The 17,076-nt window shown below is 58.1% G+C and overlaps 1 protein-coding gene across 6 annotated transcripts in view; it reads right to left on the minus strand.

Moving 5' to 3' along the window:
- Positions 1–225: 225 nt before the first annotated feature.
- The window catches only part of ABCB9 (ATP binding cassette subfamily B member 9), a 33,556-nt gene continuing 16,705 nt past the window's right edge, over positions 226–17,076 (minus strand). For 3 of the 6 annotated variants that reach the window (XM_079150472.1, XM_079150471.1, XM_079150470.1), the window contains 10 exons: positions 14,091–14,205; positions 13,438–13,568; positions 12,176–12,381; positions 10,218–10,415; positions 9,125–9,253; positions 7,136–7,324; positions 6,552–6,725; positions 3,955–4,114; positions 2,464–2,600; positions 226–1,456 (listed from right to left, as the gene is read on the minus strand). In XM_079150472.1, coding sequence (XP_079006598.1) covers positions 1,196–1,456; positions 2,464–2,600; positions 3,955–4,114; positions 6,552–6,725; positions 7,136–7,324; positions 9,125–9,253; positions 10,218–10,415; positions 12,176–12,381; positions 13,438–13,568; positions 14,091–14,205 — 1,700 coding nt within the window. In that variant the 3' untranslated portion in view covers positions 226–1,195. Of the gene's footprint in view, positions 1,457–2,463; positions 2,601–3,548; positions 3,811–3,954; positions 4,115–6,551; positions 6,726–7,135; positions 7,325–9,124; positions 9,254–10,217; positions 10,416–12,175; positions 12,382–13,437; positions 13,569–14,090; positions 14,206–17,076 lie in introns of those variants that run through there. The other 3 variants (XM_079150473.1, XM_079150474.1, XM_079150475.1) reach the window with 3 other exon arrangements.

Genomic DNA, 17,076 nt, shown 5'->3' on the forward strand with positions numbered 1-17,076 from the left:
TGTCGCCTCAGCCACCCAGGAGACCAAGCAAGGAGGTTGGCAAGTTCAAGGTCAGCCTGGTCAACTTGGTTGCGCAATTTTCTGAGGTCCTGTCCTCAAAATAAAAAATAAAAAGGGCTGGGGATGCAGCTCAACGCTAGGGCACCCCTGGGTTCAATTCACAGTACCAAAAAACCAGAACAAAACAAAAAACCAAACCCTAACCAGGCAATGAGGCAGATGGCCCAAGGAGAAAGCAGAGGTCAGGGGTCAGAGGTAGTACACTTTATTGACTGGGTTCTCCCAACATCTCACAACCCTGGACAAAGCCGGAACCCGGGCTTCACCACAGTCCCATCCACCAAACAGAAATCATCTCGCAAACAACCAAGGGCCTCCGAACAGCAGAGGGACGGGGTGGGCGTGGAGGCAGCTGCCAGCCAGGGGAGGAAGGAGGCAGGGCCGGGGCTGAAGCGCTGGGTGTGGGCTGGGTATACCCAGAGGCCCTGCCAGGCCTGGCCAGCCCCTCACTCCCCCGTTGAGGTTCGCAGTGGTTCACAGTGAGACTGGCTTTGATTGGCAGGGGGCGATGGGCAGACAGACATGTCCCACTCTCCCGCCCACCCCTGGCCTGACTCACTGAGCTGGGAGCAGGCAGTGACACACAGCTCTACTCCTCCCCTGTGTTCCTCTCTGGGACGGGGAAGACCCTTTCCTGGAGCGGAAAGGGTGGAGCCCATTTCTCTCCCGATATCCCCAGGGTATTAGGAAGGGTTCTTCACTCTTCACTCCTGGCTCAGAAGTTTCTAGAACACCTTGGTGAATTTTCCCATCATTACTCCCAATTAGAAAATTGTTTTTGAAATTTAGGAGTTGACTGTAGTGCATCAAACCAAGCAGTAAAAAAACCTGGTACGGTCATGGTTTAAAAAGGCAGCTGCCCCTTTGCTAGGAGCCTCGGGGGACCAGCAGGGGAGACCAGGCGGGGCGAGAGCAGAGGGGTGGCTCGTGGCGGCATGGGCTGGAGGTGCCCTGGGGAACAGGGTGGAACCAGGGCAAGATGCAGGAAGCGTGAAAGGTGGGATGTGGCAGGTTGCCCCCCAGTGCCACGGACCTGGGCTCAGAGGGCAGCTGGGAGCTGCTGTGGGCCCCGCGGGCCTGTCTGCCAGGGAGGTGCCAGAGCCTCTGCCCCTCTGGGAGAGGCAGGGGCCGACGGTCAGGCCTTGTGACTGCCGCTGCCCAGTGGCTCCTTGTGGCTGGCCGTGTAGTCCGAGGAGGGCTCGAGCCCCAGCATCTGGCGCTGCACCAGCTTGGCATAGAGGCCGCCCTGGGCCAGCAGCTGCTGGTGTGTGCCCTGCTGCACCACGCGGCCCTTGTCCAGCACCACGATGAGGTGTGCCCTCTCCACGGTGCTTAGGCGGTGTGCGATGATGAGCACCGTGTGCTTCTGCAGGTTGCCATGGATGGCCTGCTGGATCTGCGGAAGACGGGACCCTGGTTCGCAGGGCTGCAGCGGCTGCCCGCCCGTGCCACCCGCCCCGGCTCCCTGCCACCACTTACTCCTCACCCCTAATTCAGTCATGGCCACGAGACCCAGGTGGCCTCTTCACATCCACACGAGCACCCTGCGTCATTTTCACTAGGACCCCTGCTCATCCCCTGCCTGCCCCTCGTTGTCCTTTAAAACAGTCCGTCACCTCTGCACAAATGGGCATGGAGCTGGTCCTCTGAACTACCAGCACTTAATGAATAAAGTCTGGCTTCAGGGCCTCCACTGATGTCCAGCTGTGTTTGTCTTTGATAACTGGGCCCCTCCCAACCTGTGTCATGTGACATTTCATTGTCTCTGTGGCCCAGGACACAGGTGCAACACCTGCCCGCATCCTTGTTTAGTATCTGTTTTCCCTCAAGCATGGAAACACCTTGGGGACCATGGTCTTGTTGCTGTGGGGACAGGTCTTGTCTGGTCAGCCCACCACTGTAACCCTGGTGCTTAGAACAGTGCCTGGTGCGGAGAGCGGGTCAGCAATTATCTCTGGGATGAATGGATCAACCCAGGGCTAGACCGGCAGCTAGTCACCCACGTCACACTACTGGACCAATTAAAGTCACCAGTGAAAATGGGACTAAGAGAGGAAGAGACTAGTTCAAGGTCACGTTACAGACTGCAGTTGTGGGCGTGGGGTCCACTTGCTGGAAGAGCCCTGTGCAAAGCACTGAGAAACATGGAGCTGGGGGGCCTCTGATCCACGTCAGCGAGAGCTTTGGGCCTTTACACACAGCTTCCGTTCTGCCTGGAGCGGGAGGCTGGGCCCAGAGTGACCAGGCTGGCTCTCCACCCTCTGTAAGTTCACGAGTCCAGGGAACGGAGGGCCTGAGTAGCCCCTGTGGCATGTCCAGGCCCTCTCCCTGCCTCGGGTGGAGGGAGACCCTGGCCACTGGAGCTGCGACTGCTTCCGTGTCCCCTGCCACCCTGCTACTTACCAGGTACTCGCTCTCGGCATCCAGAGCACTGGTGGCCTCATCCAAGATGAGGACGGGAGGGTTCCGCACCAAGGCCCGGGCCATGGCCACCCGCTGCTTCTGGCCACCCGAGAGCTGGGCGCCCTTCTCCCCGGTCTCTGCGTGGTGGAGGCACAGGGGCAGGTCAGTCAGCAGGCGGGCTGGGCAGCCTCTGGGGAGAGTGAGCAGCCTTGCCTGCTGCCCTGGGCGGTTTCAGAGGCCCTGCTGGAACCGCCGACAAGGGAAAGTTCAGGACCTGGCGCCCCCCACCTGTAAGTGGCCGCGGGTCACACCCACGTGCAGCTGGATACTGCAGTACCAGTTCGGCCTGCTTGCTTGCCAGTCCCCCGAGGGATCGCACAGTGAGCAGGTGGGGCCACATCCCGCCCTCCCAGGCCAGTGCAGGTGGTCCCACCGGGGCTCACACCCGGCCGCAAATGCAACCTGAGCGTGTTGCCCGCGCTGTGCGAAGGCTCCGTGTCACCATCAAGATGCGCAGCCTGGGCAGCAGCCTGCCTCGGAAACGTCCCTACCCACCACCATCTCCTGCACAGCCAGGGGCACAGGGCCTGACTCAGTGCGCTGCTGTGCAACAGATACAGAAAAGCAGCTCGTGGGCTCAAGGCCCTTCAGAGGAAGGGAGCCAATTATCAGTTATCATCAATACACACGGCAGAGAAAGGAGAAAGGAAGAGGAGGAGGAAGCGCTCCTCGTCAGCCTGGACGGCCACCTGTGCAGCTAAGCCCCCAGAGCTGGGTGCAGAATAGGCCGGCCGTTTTCTTCTGTAAAAGGGCAGGGGAATGAGAACTCACATTTGTATCTGCAGGACACAGAAGAAACCAGTGAGGGCTGGGCTGGGGCTTAGGGTAGAGCGCTCGCCTAGCATGTGTGAGGTGCTGGGTTCCATCCTCAGCACCATGTAAATAAATGAATAAAATAAAGGCAACTTAAAAAAAAAAATATATATATATATATATGGAAATAATGAAAGAAGTTTTGTCAGAGGCGGGAGGGGCTGGGGCGGGAACAGGGATACAACTTTTTCTTGTACACTTCTCACGTGTAGTTTTATTTTTGAACCCATGGGATATCTCCTGTTCGAAGATCACATTTTGAGGAAACTACATTGGAGGTACTGAGGAAACGTTGATCAAAGGTCACGCATTCTATTTGGAGGAAGAAGTTGGAGGGACCCCCCTGTACCCCCATACCACGCAGGGCTAGTGTCAATCACAGGTGCTATCCAGTTGGAAATTGATGCGAGTAGATGTTGTTATTATCCTGTCTCCAAACAGTAAAAAGGGCTGGGTGCAGCTCCGTGGAGAGCCCTGGGTTCAGTCCCGATACCAAAAAGAGGTTACGTTATGTGAATTCCACCTCAACGAAAGGAAGTCGGAACGGTGAATGGTGGGTGGCAGAGGGCCACCCTTAGCCTCGGAGGGCTGCACCCCTTAGGGGACTGGGCTCCGTACCTGTGCTGTAGCCGTCCTGCAGCTCCATGATGAAGCCGTGGGCGTTGGCCTTCTGTGCGGCCTCCACCACCATCTCGAAGGGCACTGTGGGTAAGCCGTAGGAGATGTTGTCTGTGATGGAGCGGGCAAACAGCACGGGTTCCTGGCTCACCAGGGAGATCTGGGGAGGAGCACGGAGGTTGTAGGAGAAGCCAGGACTGTGTCCCTCCAGCTGCCACCAGCAGCCTTGCCAGCCTGGGCCTGGCTGACGCTGGGTCTCAGGTTTGAAACCCACTCAACAGGCTGCGCCCAGCTGCCTTTCCCTGCCTCTCTCTCTTGTCCTGCGGGTGCACAAGCCCTCAGCCTCCCACAAAGGGGGCCAGCTAATCCTGCTGCTCTGGGCTAAGTCAAGTTCCCTGAGCACCAAGAGGAAGTTTGTTGTCTGTCCTGGAGAAAGCAATAGAGTGTGGCAGAAAGTGTGGAACGTGGCTCTGTGGATGTACCCACCACATCAGGAAGCAGGAGGCCACATAGCAGGCTCCAGGCCACTGAGGCCTCTGGCAGTTGTCCCCTCCCTTCTAAGGAAACAGTTCAAAGGAGCCATTGTGCTGTGATGCCAGGTAGGAATCTGGCCTACAAAAATAGTGTGAAAGATATCACAATACTGTAAAGAGAATGAATGAATGGAAACAACCTAGCTGTCCATAAGCTGGGGATCGATTAAAAATTACAGTACGTCCAATATAACCAAATTGCAGTATGTACGTGTGTACATACGTATATATTCTATTTTGTTAAAAACCACTAGGTGCATGTGCTATGTACATATGCCTCATATGTTGGTATACTTCCATAAAGATAGGAAACAAATTGGTAAGCAATCTACAAAATGTCAGTACTTGTTACCTCCTAGACAGGGGAGGGAGAGGGGAGCTCTCCTGGCTTAGTTGCAAAATTTGCTAAAAATATGGGGCTATGGTTATGTTGTGGCATTTTATTGTTTTGTTTATGGAATTAAAAAAATTAAATGTAGGGCTGGGGAGATAGCTCAGTTGGTAGAGTGCTTGCCTTGCAAGCACAAGGCCCTGGGTTTGATCCCCAGCACGGCAAAAAAAAAAAAAAAAAAAATGTAAATGTAAATCACAGAGACGGTCTTCACAAAAGAGGAAAACCAATGGCAACAAATATATGAAAACAGGCTTAAGATCTTGAGTTATTGGGAAGAGGCAGAATACCACAAGAGCTGCCGCCACACACACAGCTTCTGGCAAAACACGGGACTGACGCCAGAAGAGCCTTAGGACCCGAGAGCGCTCGCTCCGCGGCCAGCACTGCTCCCCTCAAGGCCTCTTCCAGAACACCAGTGGGCAGCAGGTGGCAGTGTCACATACCTGGGGCCCTCCGCAGCCATCAGGGAGGGCTCCCAGTCATGGCCTCTGCCACCATCTACAGCTCTGCCAGGAGTCCCGGAATTTCCGTGACAGTCCTCAGGCTGGCAAGTGACTGAGTCACCCCTAAGAGTTGGTGTTCCTTGTAGAGCACGCGACCTGAACTCCCAGCCAGGCCTCCCTGCTCAGCACAGGGCCGGGGTTAAGGCTCCTTCTGAGGTATCCAAGGACTGCACGGCCAGAGCAGTTTCTCCTGGAGGTGACTCAGCGAGGAACAGCTGGATCCCCAGCTGCTGCTAGCAGAAGGCTGACTTGGTGCCAGCACCTTGGGAAGCAGTCCTGGTGGAGCGGCCGAGGCTGTGGTGAGCACAAGCTTTCCTGCTCTGAGGTCACTCTTCAAGAGAGCCTACCCGAATGCACCGAGGGACACGGACACCAAGCTGTCCACGTCCTCAACGATAGCCTTGGTAATGGTGGGAAACGGGCAGCCACCCAAAGACTCACCAAGAGCAGAAGGCGTAGATAGGTCGTGACACGTCAGCAGAGCAGATTATTATTGGCGACGTGAAGGGGTGGACCAACCGCAGCCTTGGCCTGGACGGCTAAGCAATGCTGACGGGAGACACCAAACGAGGGCCTCCCTCTGCGTCCTCAGGGGACGGGGTTCCGGGCCCCTTGTACCAAGTCCCACAGACACTCAAGCCCCTAATAATGACACTATTTGCATATATCCTGCCCACATCCTCCTGCAGATGCCAATCACCTCGGATGACTCTCAGGACCTCGTGCCAGGTGAGGGCTATGCAAATGGCTGTGGCACTGCATTGTTTAGGGAAGGAGGACAAGAGAAGCCTGCACGTGCTCAGCGCAGACACAGCTGAAAAAAGGTCTCTTTCATCCAGAGTTGGTTGGATGTGCCGAGCAGGACCCTGGACACAGAGCCACCCAGACTGTCTGGATGAAGTTCTGATCAGAGTGTCCGGGAACACACAAGAGTGAAACCAAGGAAAAGCTAGAAAATGGCGACCACCAAAGTCGGGGGGACGAACTCCTGGGGGGCAGAGAAGGGGCACATGGGGCTTCTGGAGTGCAGAACCTTCTACGTCACGACCACGGGACGATGCATTGGTGACAGTTCTTTTCCTTTAGTATCCTATCTGCCTGCATCGCGGCCTGCATGCGCGGGCCCCCAGGCCAAAGGAGGCCAGGGGCAGCGAGGCCCGCACTCACCACGCGGTGCAGGTACTTGTGGTCGTAGGCGCCAATGGGCTTGCCGTCCAGCAGCACCCGGCCCCCCTGCAGGGGGTAGAAGTTCTCCAGGATGTTGACGCAGGAGCTCTTCCCGCTGCCAGAGGGCCCCACCAGGGCTGTCACCTTGCCTGGGGACAGGCTGAAGGAGACATTCTGCAAGGAAGACAGCACATCGTGGGGTCATGGGCCCGGTTCCGGGCTGGACACTGCCTCCAACACGGGTGGCCGCCCTTCCCAGCTGCCCCCTGAATGTTCTCCTTTCTAAGGTGCTCGGTTTGGTGGCATTTGCATTTTCCTGAGCCTGAGTGATTCGCTGCAGAAAGCCACCTGGCTGGATGTGGCTCCTCATTCAGGTCCAGCTCGAAATGCCACCTCCTCCAAGAAGCCTTCCTGACTATCCTCACCAGCCCCCGCTGTGCCCACCGCCATGCCCTGATTTCTGCCCAGACTCCTGCAGGGCAGGGCCCATGCCCATGTCCCTGTCCTCTGGCCACACTGCCACGGCCTGGGGCACCATGGCAGGAGGGAAGGGTGGTGCTGGCAGCGTCCAGCCTGCCCCTCACCTGCAGGACCTGGGTGTGGGGCCGCGTGCGGTAGGTGAAGGTCACGTTCTCAAAGTCCACTCGGCCCTCCAGGTGGTCGGGGGCCAAGTCACCGTCGTGCACCATGGTCGGTTGCCGGTCAATGAACTCGAACACCTTCTCTGCTGCCCCCACTCCCTGCATCAGGCCGCTGTAGACGGAGCCCACAGACTGCAGGGAGGAGACACGTTCCTGTCCCTAGCACCCGCTCCTGGGACCCCTCCGTGGTACCAGAGACACAGGGTTGCACAGGGAGCAAGGGCAGAGCCAGCAGCTTCAGGGAGACCCAGAGGCTGCTGCAGGACACCTGCTGGCACCGTGGATGCCAACAGTAGTGGAAACCAGGTGGCAATGAGAAGCAGTGATGTTCATCAGAAGCATCTGTGCCTCAGATTCACAGCCACCAATTCTCACCGACCCCAGCAGAGGAGGAGGAAATGGAAGTGCAGGGAAGTGAAGCATCACGTATTTTAATTTCAATTTTTAAAATAGGTCTTGATGTTTACTGACATAAGTAGATTCTCCTTGGGTAAACATACATCCAATATCAAGGTTAATTGTAAAAATGGCCCATTTTATTGAGCACTTTGTATATGCTATGAAGTAGGTTCTCTCACAGGCACAGAGAACTCAAGTAATTTGCCCCAGGTCACACAGCCAGGCAATTGCAGAGGCAGGATTGGAATCTGGCACACCTGGCTCCTGAGCTTAGGAGCCACTGTGGGCGGTGGGGTAACAGTAACACCAGGGCATGTGCTGCAAAGATGCGACCTGGCCTGTAACACTCAGTATGCTACAACTAAGACTGCCATTAACACCAACAGTATTTCTGCCCAGACCTTGGTACTGGGTGGCTTCTCTTTCATGCTCTTTATCCCAGAGACAGCCACAGTTATCCATGTACCATATCTTTCCGGCCCTTTCTCTGTGCATTCACAAATACATGAACGTCACAGTCAAATCATTCTGAGATTTTAAGAATGCACAAATGGGATCAGACTCTCCCTCTTGATCAGGGATCTACTTTTTGTGCTGGATAGTGTGACTTAGTCCACACAGACCCACCTCCTTCCCGGAAGGCTGCTCTCCCTCCCTTCCTTCCCGTGTTGAGCACTGAACCCAGGAGTCCTCTACTGCCCAGCCACATGCCTTCATTTGACACGGGGTCTCATTGGGTTGCCCAGGCCAGCCTTGAACATGTGATCCTCCCCCTCAGCCTCCTGCGTCTCTGGCACAGAGACCTCCATATTTGCCCGATGGCTGATGGGGGCGTTGGTGGCTTCCCCATGCGCTTATGAACATCGCTGCAGCCTACGCCGCTGTGCCAGGACCTCTGAAGCACAGAGTCCGGGCGGCAGGAAGGTCGCCGGTCGCCGGGCCGCTCAGGCGCGGCTGCAGGGCCCGGTGGGGGCGGCTCTCCGGGAGGCGAGCAGAGAAGCGGCAGCGCCCCTGCAGGCGGAGCGGGGCACTGACCGCCCGTGCTCAGGGCTCCTCCCGCCCCTCCTGGGGTCCCCCGGGGTCCCGGGAGGGTGGAGCCCGCCGCCCACACGGCCTCTGCACCTCCTTCCCTTTCCCGCTCGCTTCCCACCCCGCTCCCGTGTTCTGGGCACCTCCCAAAGGGCTGGGCTCCCGGCAGCTGTGCCGGACCTAAATGCTTCCCAGGCTTGGTGCTGCTGGTCACCGGGCTGAGCCACAGCGCCCCCCGCCAGCTCTGAACAGCTCCCGCTCCCACGTGTGGGCGAGTCCCTTAACCTCTGGAGTCTGGGTTTCCTTTCTGAGAAATGGGAATTTCAGCTAGCGCTGGGACCTCCTGGGAAGCTCTCAGGAGCATTTCCTGACGTCAACTGTCGCTGTCCTTTGGCACCTGTTCGCAGGCCCATCAGGCTATCATGGTTCCCTCCTGACCACCTGAAAGGGGACACCAGCCCTCGGCCCCGACCCAGGGCCCACACCTCCTGGCTGGGCGCTCACCTCCATACAGTCCCCCAGGACGAACTCGTAGATGATGAAGGCGATGAGGTTGCCGCTGGTCATCTGGCCCGAGATGACGAGGTGGCCTCCATAGTAGAGAATACTGACCTGGACCACCAGCAGCGTGAGCTGCAGTGGGGGAGAGGGTTTGGGTCTCGGGGCCTTGGCTCAGACCCCACCCCGTCCCTCCGTCCCGAGTCCCACGGAGGTGGGGACAGGGATGAGAGCAGCACTTGAGGGCTGTGCACTCCAGCGCCAGTCATTGGCAGGCGGTGCCACCACTGAGGCCTGTCCTGCAGGCCTCCCATCCCCCGCCTGGCAGCTCCCACAAAGGCCGGCGGGGCAGGCTGTGGGCCTGGCCCGAGAACAAGGCTCTCTTTGTAAGGCCCTGCACCGCACGCCACCCTGCTCCTCCGCTGGGCCAAGCGAGGGCTGCCATCCTTCTCTGTGGGAGAAGAACGGCTCAGAGAGGCTGGGTACACTGGCTAAAGCCACACAGCCACCTGGGCAGAGTGGGACCATGAGGCCTGCTTCCTCGGCCGACGAGGCTCCATGAAGGAGGGCTGTGACCGGGCACCAGTGCCCCTGCTGCTCAGGGGGTGGCCTGGAGCTGACTGGACCAGGTGCTCATGACAACCCACAACCGGCCCAGGATCAGTCTGTCCCTCCCCACCCCAAGCTCAGGACAAGGTCAAGTCTGGACACCGGGACCTTTGTGGATACTACGAAATGTGCCCCTGCTGGGCACAGAGTGCGAGGGGCTCGGTGGGCTGGGCTCCTGCTCTCCTCCTCTGGCCCCACCAGCCCACCTCTCGATGGGCCGCGCTCTCCTGGAGGAGCCTGAGGCCGACCTGAGACCTGCCAGAGGCGGCCTCGGTTGGGCCCCAGCTGAAAGAGGAAGGGCCTGCCCTCCCTGCCACCCCAGCCCCGGAGACACGGAGGCGCCCAGGGCAGTCGCGAGGAGGCTGCACTCTTTCCAGAAAGATCTGTGTGCTGGTTTGACTCCGGTATGCGGCGCGGGCTAAGGTCCTGGGTGGAGGGCCACCCAGCTCTGCCCTGTCCCCCGCGGTCGGGCCCTTGGCAGGGCACATACCCCGCTGCCCCAGACGTAGTACATGTAGGCAGCCGCCTCCTTCCGGTTCAGCTTGTACACCTGCTGCAGCTTCCGCAGGTACACCTCTGCCTCCTCCTCCTCGTTGGCAAAGCTGCGGACAGTCTTCATGGCGCTGATGGTCTCCTCAGCCGTGTTGCTGGCTCTGGCCAGGGCGCTCTGCACCTCCTTGGAGAGTCTCTGTGGGCGGTACGGGGACAAGGAGGAGATCCCAAGTCGACAGCCTCACTGTCTGCAGGAGCCCCAGCCCCTCTGGGCCTTTCTCCCTTTGGTGGTGCAGCTGGAGGTTCCCAGACAAGAGGAAAAGGTCCAGCTCCACTCCCACCCTGTCTCTTCCCAGCGGGGTCTGACAGCTCTTGAGAACAGGCTCCAGCAGGGCCCTTGGGGGTCTGGCCCAGCTCCTGAGGAGCAAGGGGTGATTTTAAGTCATATTCTGTACTCAAAGGAAGCCACTCATGACTGGTTTTGGTAATTCTTTCATAAAAGGAGCCTCAACACACGATCCTATGCTGGCCTAAGTGCAGAGAGACCCTGGACAGCTGTTCAGGTTGTATACCTTTCAAGAAACACCAGCTATTAAGGGGGCACTGTTGACATCATCAACATAAATTAGGTGAGAGTCTGAGGGTTGCACAGAGATTCCAGAACTCCCAGCCAAGTTCTGGACAGCAGTGGAGGCCATGGCTGTGAAATCTGTCCATGCTGTATACCTACTATCAAAGGTAGATGGTTGGATGGTTGAGGAGTGGTCCCGGTGAAGGGCCAGGCTGCGGTCACAGAGCTCTAGAGGCGGCTCTGGGTGGAGCCACGCAACACACGCAGAGCCTCGAACCAGCCAGAAGAGTTGCCTGCGAGGCCTGGGTGGGACGGTGCGCCCGCGTGCCCCAGGCCCTGCGTGTCATGCCCGGCCACAGGAAGCTCGTGGGGTGCTGGGGGCCCCAGGGAGCCTCACCCAGCCGTCCTGCCTGGTGTCGGGAGCTGTGTGTGGTTGGTGGGGATGGCTCACTGGCCCCGTGTGACACATTCAGACCTGAAGTACAGACCCAAACAGAACATCCCTGCACTCCACCCACCTACGTGTGGCAGCAGGGCCCGAGGCCCAGAGAGGGGGCTCCAGGGTCCTGCACGTCCCAGGGGCTGCTGAGACAGCCGGGGCTGGGGCTGGGAGCAGAGCCTCAGACTCCAGCTCTTGACCTTCTCTCCTCAGGGAGGAAATGGTGGGCTTGTGACCCAGGTCACGGGTACCATGATCTAGTCGACCATGTACCAGAGCCCCTGCTTGGGAGCTCCTCCCCCAAGCCAGGGTCACGGGGAAGGGGCTTCTGCAGGGGTCAAGGGCACTGGCCTGCCTGTCTGAACCCAGCATTGGTCCCTGGGACCAGGGGGCATCCTTTGACCTGGGAAGGGGTGCACGAATGGTCACAGGCCTGTTTCCCAGCAGAGGCAGTGGCCGGAGACAGCTGGAGGGGACCAGAATGGCACCACAGGAAGAGGGGCAGCTGCCTGCCACCTCCTCTCTTGTGGCCTGTACCTGCCCCTCACCTAGCAGGCTTGCTGGCCACTTTGCGGTTCCTCAGATGCCAGGCCCATCCCCACCGCAGGGCCTCGGAACTGGGTGTGCCCTCTGTCCCGAGATGTCTGCCTCCTGGGTCGCTCCCAGCAAGGCCGTAACTGCCGCCACCCGCCTGGTCTCCTTTCCTCCTCGGCCCTCGCCGTGTCCCACCACCCATGGGGCTCACAGTTGTCACTTAAGGTCCATCTCGTCCACTAGAACAGGAGCCCCATGAGGGCAGGGGCCGTCTGTTCCACTGATGCCTCCCAGGCTGCACACAGTAGGTGCTCAACGCATATTCACCCAACAAGCAAGTGCATCAGTGAACGCCAAGCCAACCTCCAGCGGGCGGCAGCCAAGGCCCAGCCTGGGGCCAGGCGGGGCCTACCTTGTAGTACTTGCCGTAGATGCTGGACACCACCATGATGATGGGGAAGCCCATGAAGGTGACCAGGGAGAGCTGCCACGAGAGGCTGAACATGAAGACCACCACGCCCGTGACCTTGACCGTGTTCCTCAGGAAGATATTGATGTTCTGGGAGACCAGGTCGCTGACCATAGTGGTGTCCGAGGTGAGGCGGGAGATGAGGTCCCCTGGAACACAGGCAGCTCAGCTCCCGCTGCAGCAACCAGGGCCACTGTGGTGGGTGCAGGGGATGCTGAGGGGCTCTGACAGACCTGGGGAGTCCCTGCCTTCGGGGTGGCACTCTGGGAGGGCTCCTGGAGCCCAGCGTCATGTTGAAGCCCCATGCCGCCCCATCCTATACAGGCGGCGAACTCGGTCCCCTTCCCCAGGGACAGCAACGGTCTGTGCTGGGGAGGGGACAAGAGCAGTGCCTCTTACCTGATGTGGGACACTGGGCCCTGAGCCGGGCGGCAACCCCCAGAGGGCTACTTTTTTCTTTTCCATCATTGGGGACTGAACCCAGGGCCGCTTCCCACTGAGCCACATCCCCAGCATTTTTTGACAGCGTCTCACTGAGTTGCTTAGGGCCTTGCTAAGTTGCTGAGGCTGGCCTTGAGCTCATGGTCCTCCTGCCTCAGCCTCCTGGGTCACTGTGATTACAGGTGTGCACTGCCATGCCTGGCCCCCTGACACTTTCCATTTTGAGACAGGGTCTTGTTAAGTTCTTAAGGTTGGCCTCAAAATTGGATCCTCCTGCCTCAGCCTCCTGCAGCTATGATTTTACAGGCATGTGTACTATACCACGCTTTGCAGTTACTATTATTTTTCCCATTTCACAGAGGAGAAAAGAGACTCTGAGAGGTTAGTGGAGGAGCCAGGGCTTAGACCAGGCTGGTCTGCCTCAGAGCTTGGGATCTTGGCCAGACATGGTATTTTCATTCCTGCTCTGGCCTGTGCCCCACCCGCTCACCCCCACAGGCCACAGGCTGGGTAGTCCTGATCCTTGTGGTTTCCACAGGGCAGTGGGAAGTTAGGCCTTGGCTCCTGCAGGGACCTCGGGTGGACTGGCCAGGGTCCTACAGTGACCAGAGCTTGCATCAAAACCTCAGTGGGTGGACCAGGCAGCGGTGCCAGCCCACCCCTGGGGTGCTTCCACCCTGAACTTGACACAGGAGCAGTGGGCCTGAGCCCACCAACGTACCCAGGGCAAGCCCACCCTCGCCCACATCACTGGCGGGACCAACCTGTGCGGTTCTCGTCAAAGAAGCTCGTCTCCTGAGACACCAGCGAGCGGAAGAGACAGTTCCGGAGGCGAATGTTCAGTCTGGCAAATATGAGGGTAAAAATGCCGCCCCGAATACCTGCGGCAAATGAGCTAATTGCAGATAAGAGATGTTATAGCACCGCGTCCTTCCGGCAGCGACAGCCACCACCCGCCGCCCCCACCGCTGGCAGGCGAGGGTCCCTGCAGGTCAGCAGGGAGCACCCAACGGGGCCACTCTCCAGGGCTGGCTCCGCATGGGGTCTCCCTCATTTCCTGTGGGGGCCCTTCAGGGAGGGCAAGGTGGGCAAGGGACCCAGATCTGCCAGCCAGACCCTCTCTTCCAGAAAGCACAGTAAAGCTAGTCCTTCTTTTAGGCCCAGATCCTGCTCAGAACACAGCCGGGAAGGGTGAGGGGCACCCGAGGACTGAGACCAGAGGGCGCAGCTCTAGAGGGTGGCCTATCAAAGGGACGTGGGTTCTAAGCCAGTTTGGGAGCTGGTCACCATGGCGGCGGCTGATGGACAGGCCCCAGAGGCATTTCCAGCCCATGCTTTCCTTGAGAACTGGCCCCTGCCCTCCCGCCCCGGGGATGCAGGCCTGGGGTGTGCAGGACAGGGCGGGTCAGGTGGCTACCTGCCGATGGCCAGCAGACACACGACGATGACAGCCGTGCTGAACTGATCCATGCTCTTCTGGATGACGATGCTGTCAATGGCCCGGCCTGTGTAGTAGGGCAGGAAGGTCTCGCCTGGGGGAGGCAGGGCGGCTCAGGGCGTCCGTGTGCCCGGGGTGCCCACCCACCCACGCTGCTCTCTCCTCTTGGCAACTCTGCTTCCCACAGGGGCCCCGGCTGTGTACTGCTCCCTCTGCAGGGGACAGGGAAGTGCTGGCTCTGACATCTGCACGGACTGGGATGAGCTGGCATGGCCACCAGGCCTCCGATGCAGTGGCCACAGCTCCCAGGTGATGGTGGCCTGTTCCCTCCACAGCAGGCCGGCACCCCTCTCAGCCAAGGGGTCACTCTTCTCCTGGCGGAGGGTCAGAGTCCAAGTTCTAGCCCCGGGGAAGGTGCGGGTGTTCTGGTTGCACTCAGTGCTGACCACTGCTGCCCCAGCCCTTGTGGTGGGGCACTTCACATCTCGCCAGCTGCCTTCTCACCCTCCTGTCATCCTGTGGCTTCACAGCAATCCTGGAGACTCAGAGAGGCCAAGTCATCCGTTCAAGATCACACAGGAAGTAAAGAGAAAGACTGAGACTTGACCCAGAGTAGCCTCCAATTCAGGTGTCTTCCTCTGTCCCCTCCTGCTATGCTCTGAAAGTGTCCCCCCAAGTTCAAAAGTTGAACTTAATCACTAATATGATAAATTAAGGGGTGGGGCCTTGAAGCCCTCCTGGATGGGATCAGGGCCCTTCTGCCTTCTTCCAGCGAGGACAGTGTCCCTCCTTTGGAGAAGCAGCAGCACGACTCTGTCTTGGAGGCACAGAGAGCAGCCCTCACCAGATGTAAAGCCTGCTGACGCCTCAATCCCAGACTTCTCTGAGTGGTGGGAGTACATTTCTATTGTTCATAAACCACCCAGTCGGTGGCATTTTGTTACAGCGGCACAAATGAACTGCTAAGACACCTGCCCCCAATAACCTGGGATGTCCACTCTTACGGAAACGGTGGACACAGAATGGAATATGGATGGCTACTCTCGCTGGGGTCCCAGGAAAAAATTTTACTATAGCTCTTTCCACAGGCAGAGTTGGGCTTGAGGTTGCGCATGCAGTAGGTACTCAATAAAGGTCAGTGAATAAATTCTGGGGTATGGACACTTGTCCTTGACCAGCTCTGCTTGAGCTGGCTGTCACATTACCGTGGTTCTAGTGCCCTCTGCTGGGTGTGGCAGGAACTGCGAGCTGGCAGCCTAAGGCTTCAGCCAGATGGGGTCTGCAGCCTTGGCTGCTCAGTCCACCTGAGTTGCAGTTCTACCTCAGTTTACTCACAGAAAAGGGCATCAGTGAGCTCCAGCTGCAAGCCCCAGGATAACGATGAGCCCACTGGGCACCAGGTGCTGTGCGAAGCAGCATGCAAACCAACCTTTTTCTCTGTGCAATCTGCACTAGCATCACGTGAAACTCCAAATCCTGCAGCTCTGCTTTTGGGATATTTTCAGAGTCCCTCACTCTCACCACCTCCGCCCTGCTCCAAGTTGCTGATCCTGCCTGCACCAGTCAGCTCGGTAGTGCTCCCACCCTTTCCGTGGGCCTGTCCTCCCCTGCAGCTGTGGGACCCTGCTAACCTGACACACGCGGTTCCCAGTCCACTGGCTCCCACCTCAGCCAGGGTAAAAGCCAGAGTCCCGCCACCTGGGTTTGTCTTTTGATATGGGGACTGAACCCAGGGGTGCTTTACCACCGAGCTTTGTCCTCGGCCTTTTGTATTTGTTATTTTGAGACACAGTCTCACTAAGTTGTTTAGGGCCTAAGTTGCTAAGGCTAGTCTCAAACTTGCCGTTCTCCTGCCTCAGTCTCCCAAGCCACTGGGATGACAGGTGTGCCCCACCACCAAAGCCAAAGCTCTTGCAGTGGCTCATGACGAACCTGCACCACAGGGTCCCACCCTGCTCCACACTGGCCTCTGCGATTTCCTTAACTACCAGGCCCCCGTCTGCCTCAGGACCTGTACACAGCTGGTCCCTGCTCCTGCTGCACTCTCAGCCAGATGTCTGCTCCCTTACCACCTTCAAGTCCCAGATGCCACCCCACAGGGCTGGTATTATGTTTAGTCTTCCCCTTAGTGGAAATGTAGTCTTTCCACAGAGGAGGAGACAGCAGTTCAGAGTGGTTAAGTACTTACTGCTTGTATGCACCTGGCCTGCCAAGAAATCCACATTTAAGATCCCAATTTAGGGCTGGGGATGGAGCTCAGGGTGGAGCACTTGCCCAGCAGGTGTGAGGCCCTGGGTTGGATGCCCAATACCACAAAAAAATTCATAGGTAAGTTAAAAACAGTGTTAAAATACCCATAAAAAAAAGAATTCTGGTTTAATAGGAGATACTCAACACAAACTAACCTTTTATCCCAATGGGTGATGGGTTGGTTTTGGTTTTTTCTTTCTGCCCTTTTCTAGATTGAGGGTACAGAAAAAGCTGGGCATGAGTCCATACCCTTGACTGGAAAATAACGATTGCCCCCACGGACCTGGCGTTTGTGGGTAATTTTGCTAGTTACGTGTGTCCTCTCATCTAGTTCCCATGATCTCATTTAATTCCAACGAAGCCCCCATTTCGGGGTGGGAATCTGAGATGGGCCAGATTAAGGAACCTTCCTGAAGGTCTCTGTGAAGTTGGGGACCTGAGCCCAAGTCTGAGCCCTTGACCTTGGCGCAACCCCGCAGGCTGCAGGATCTGCTCAGCAGTCTTGTAGGACGCCGAATCCCTGGGCACAACCAGTTGACCAGGGTGCCAGTGGGTGGGTTGCTGAGGTCGAGGGGTGACATCTGCCTGCAGAGGCAAGACAGTCATTTGCTCACCCACTGACTTGGGAGCCTGTCCCTGTGCTGGGCACCGGGACCTGGGCGAGGCAGGCGGGTGCGTGATTCTTCTGCCATCAGCACACACCACGGTGCAAAGG

The sequence above is a fragment of the Sciurus vulgaris genome (assembly GCF_902686455.1).
Source record: "Sciurus vulgaris genome assembly, chromosome: 8".
Classification (NCBI taxonomy): Eukaryota; Metazoa; Chordata; class Mammalia; order Rodentia; family Sciuridae; genus Sciurus; species Sciurus vulgaris.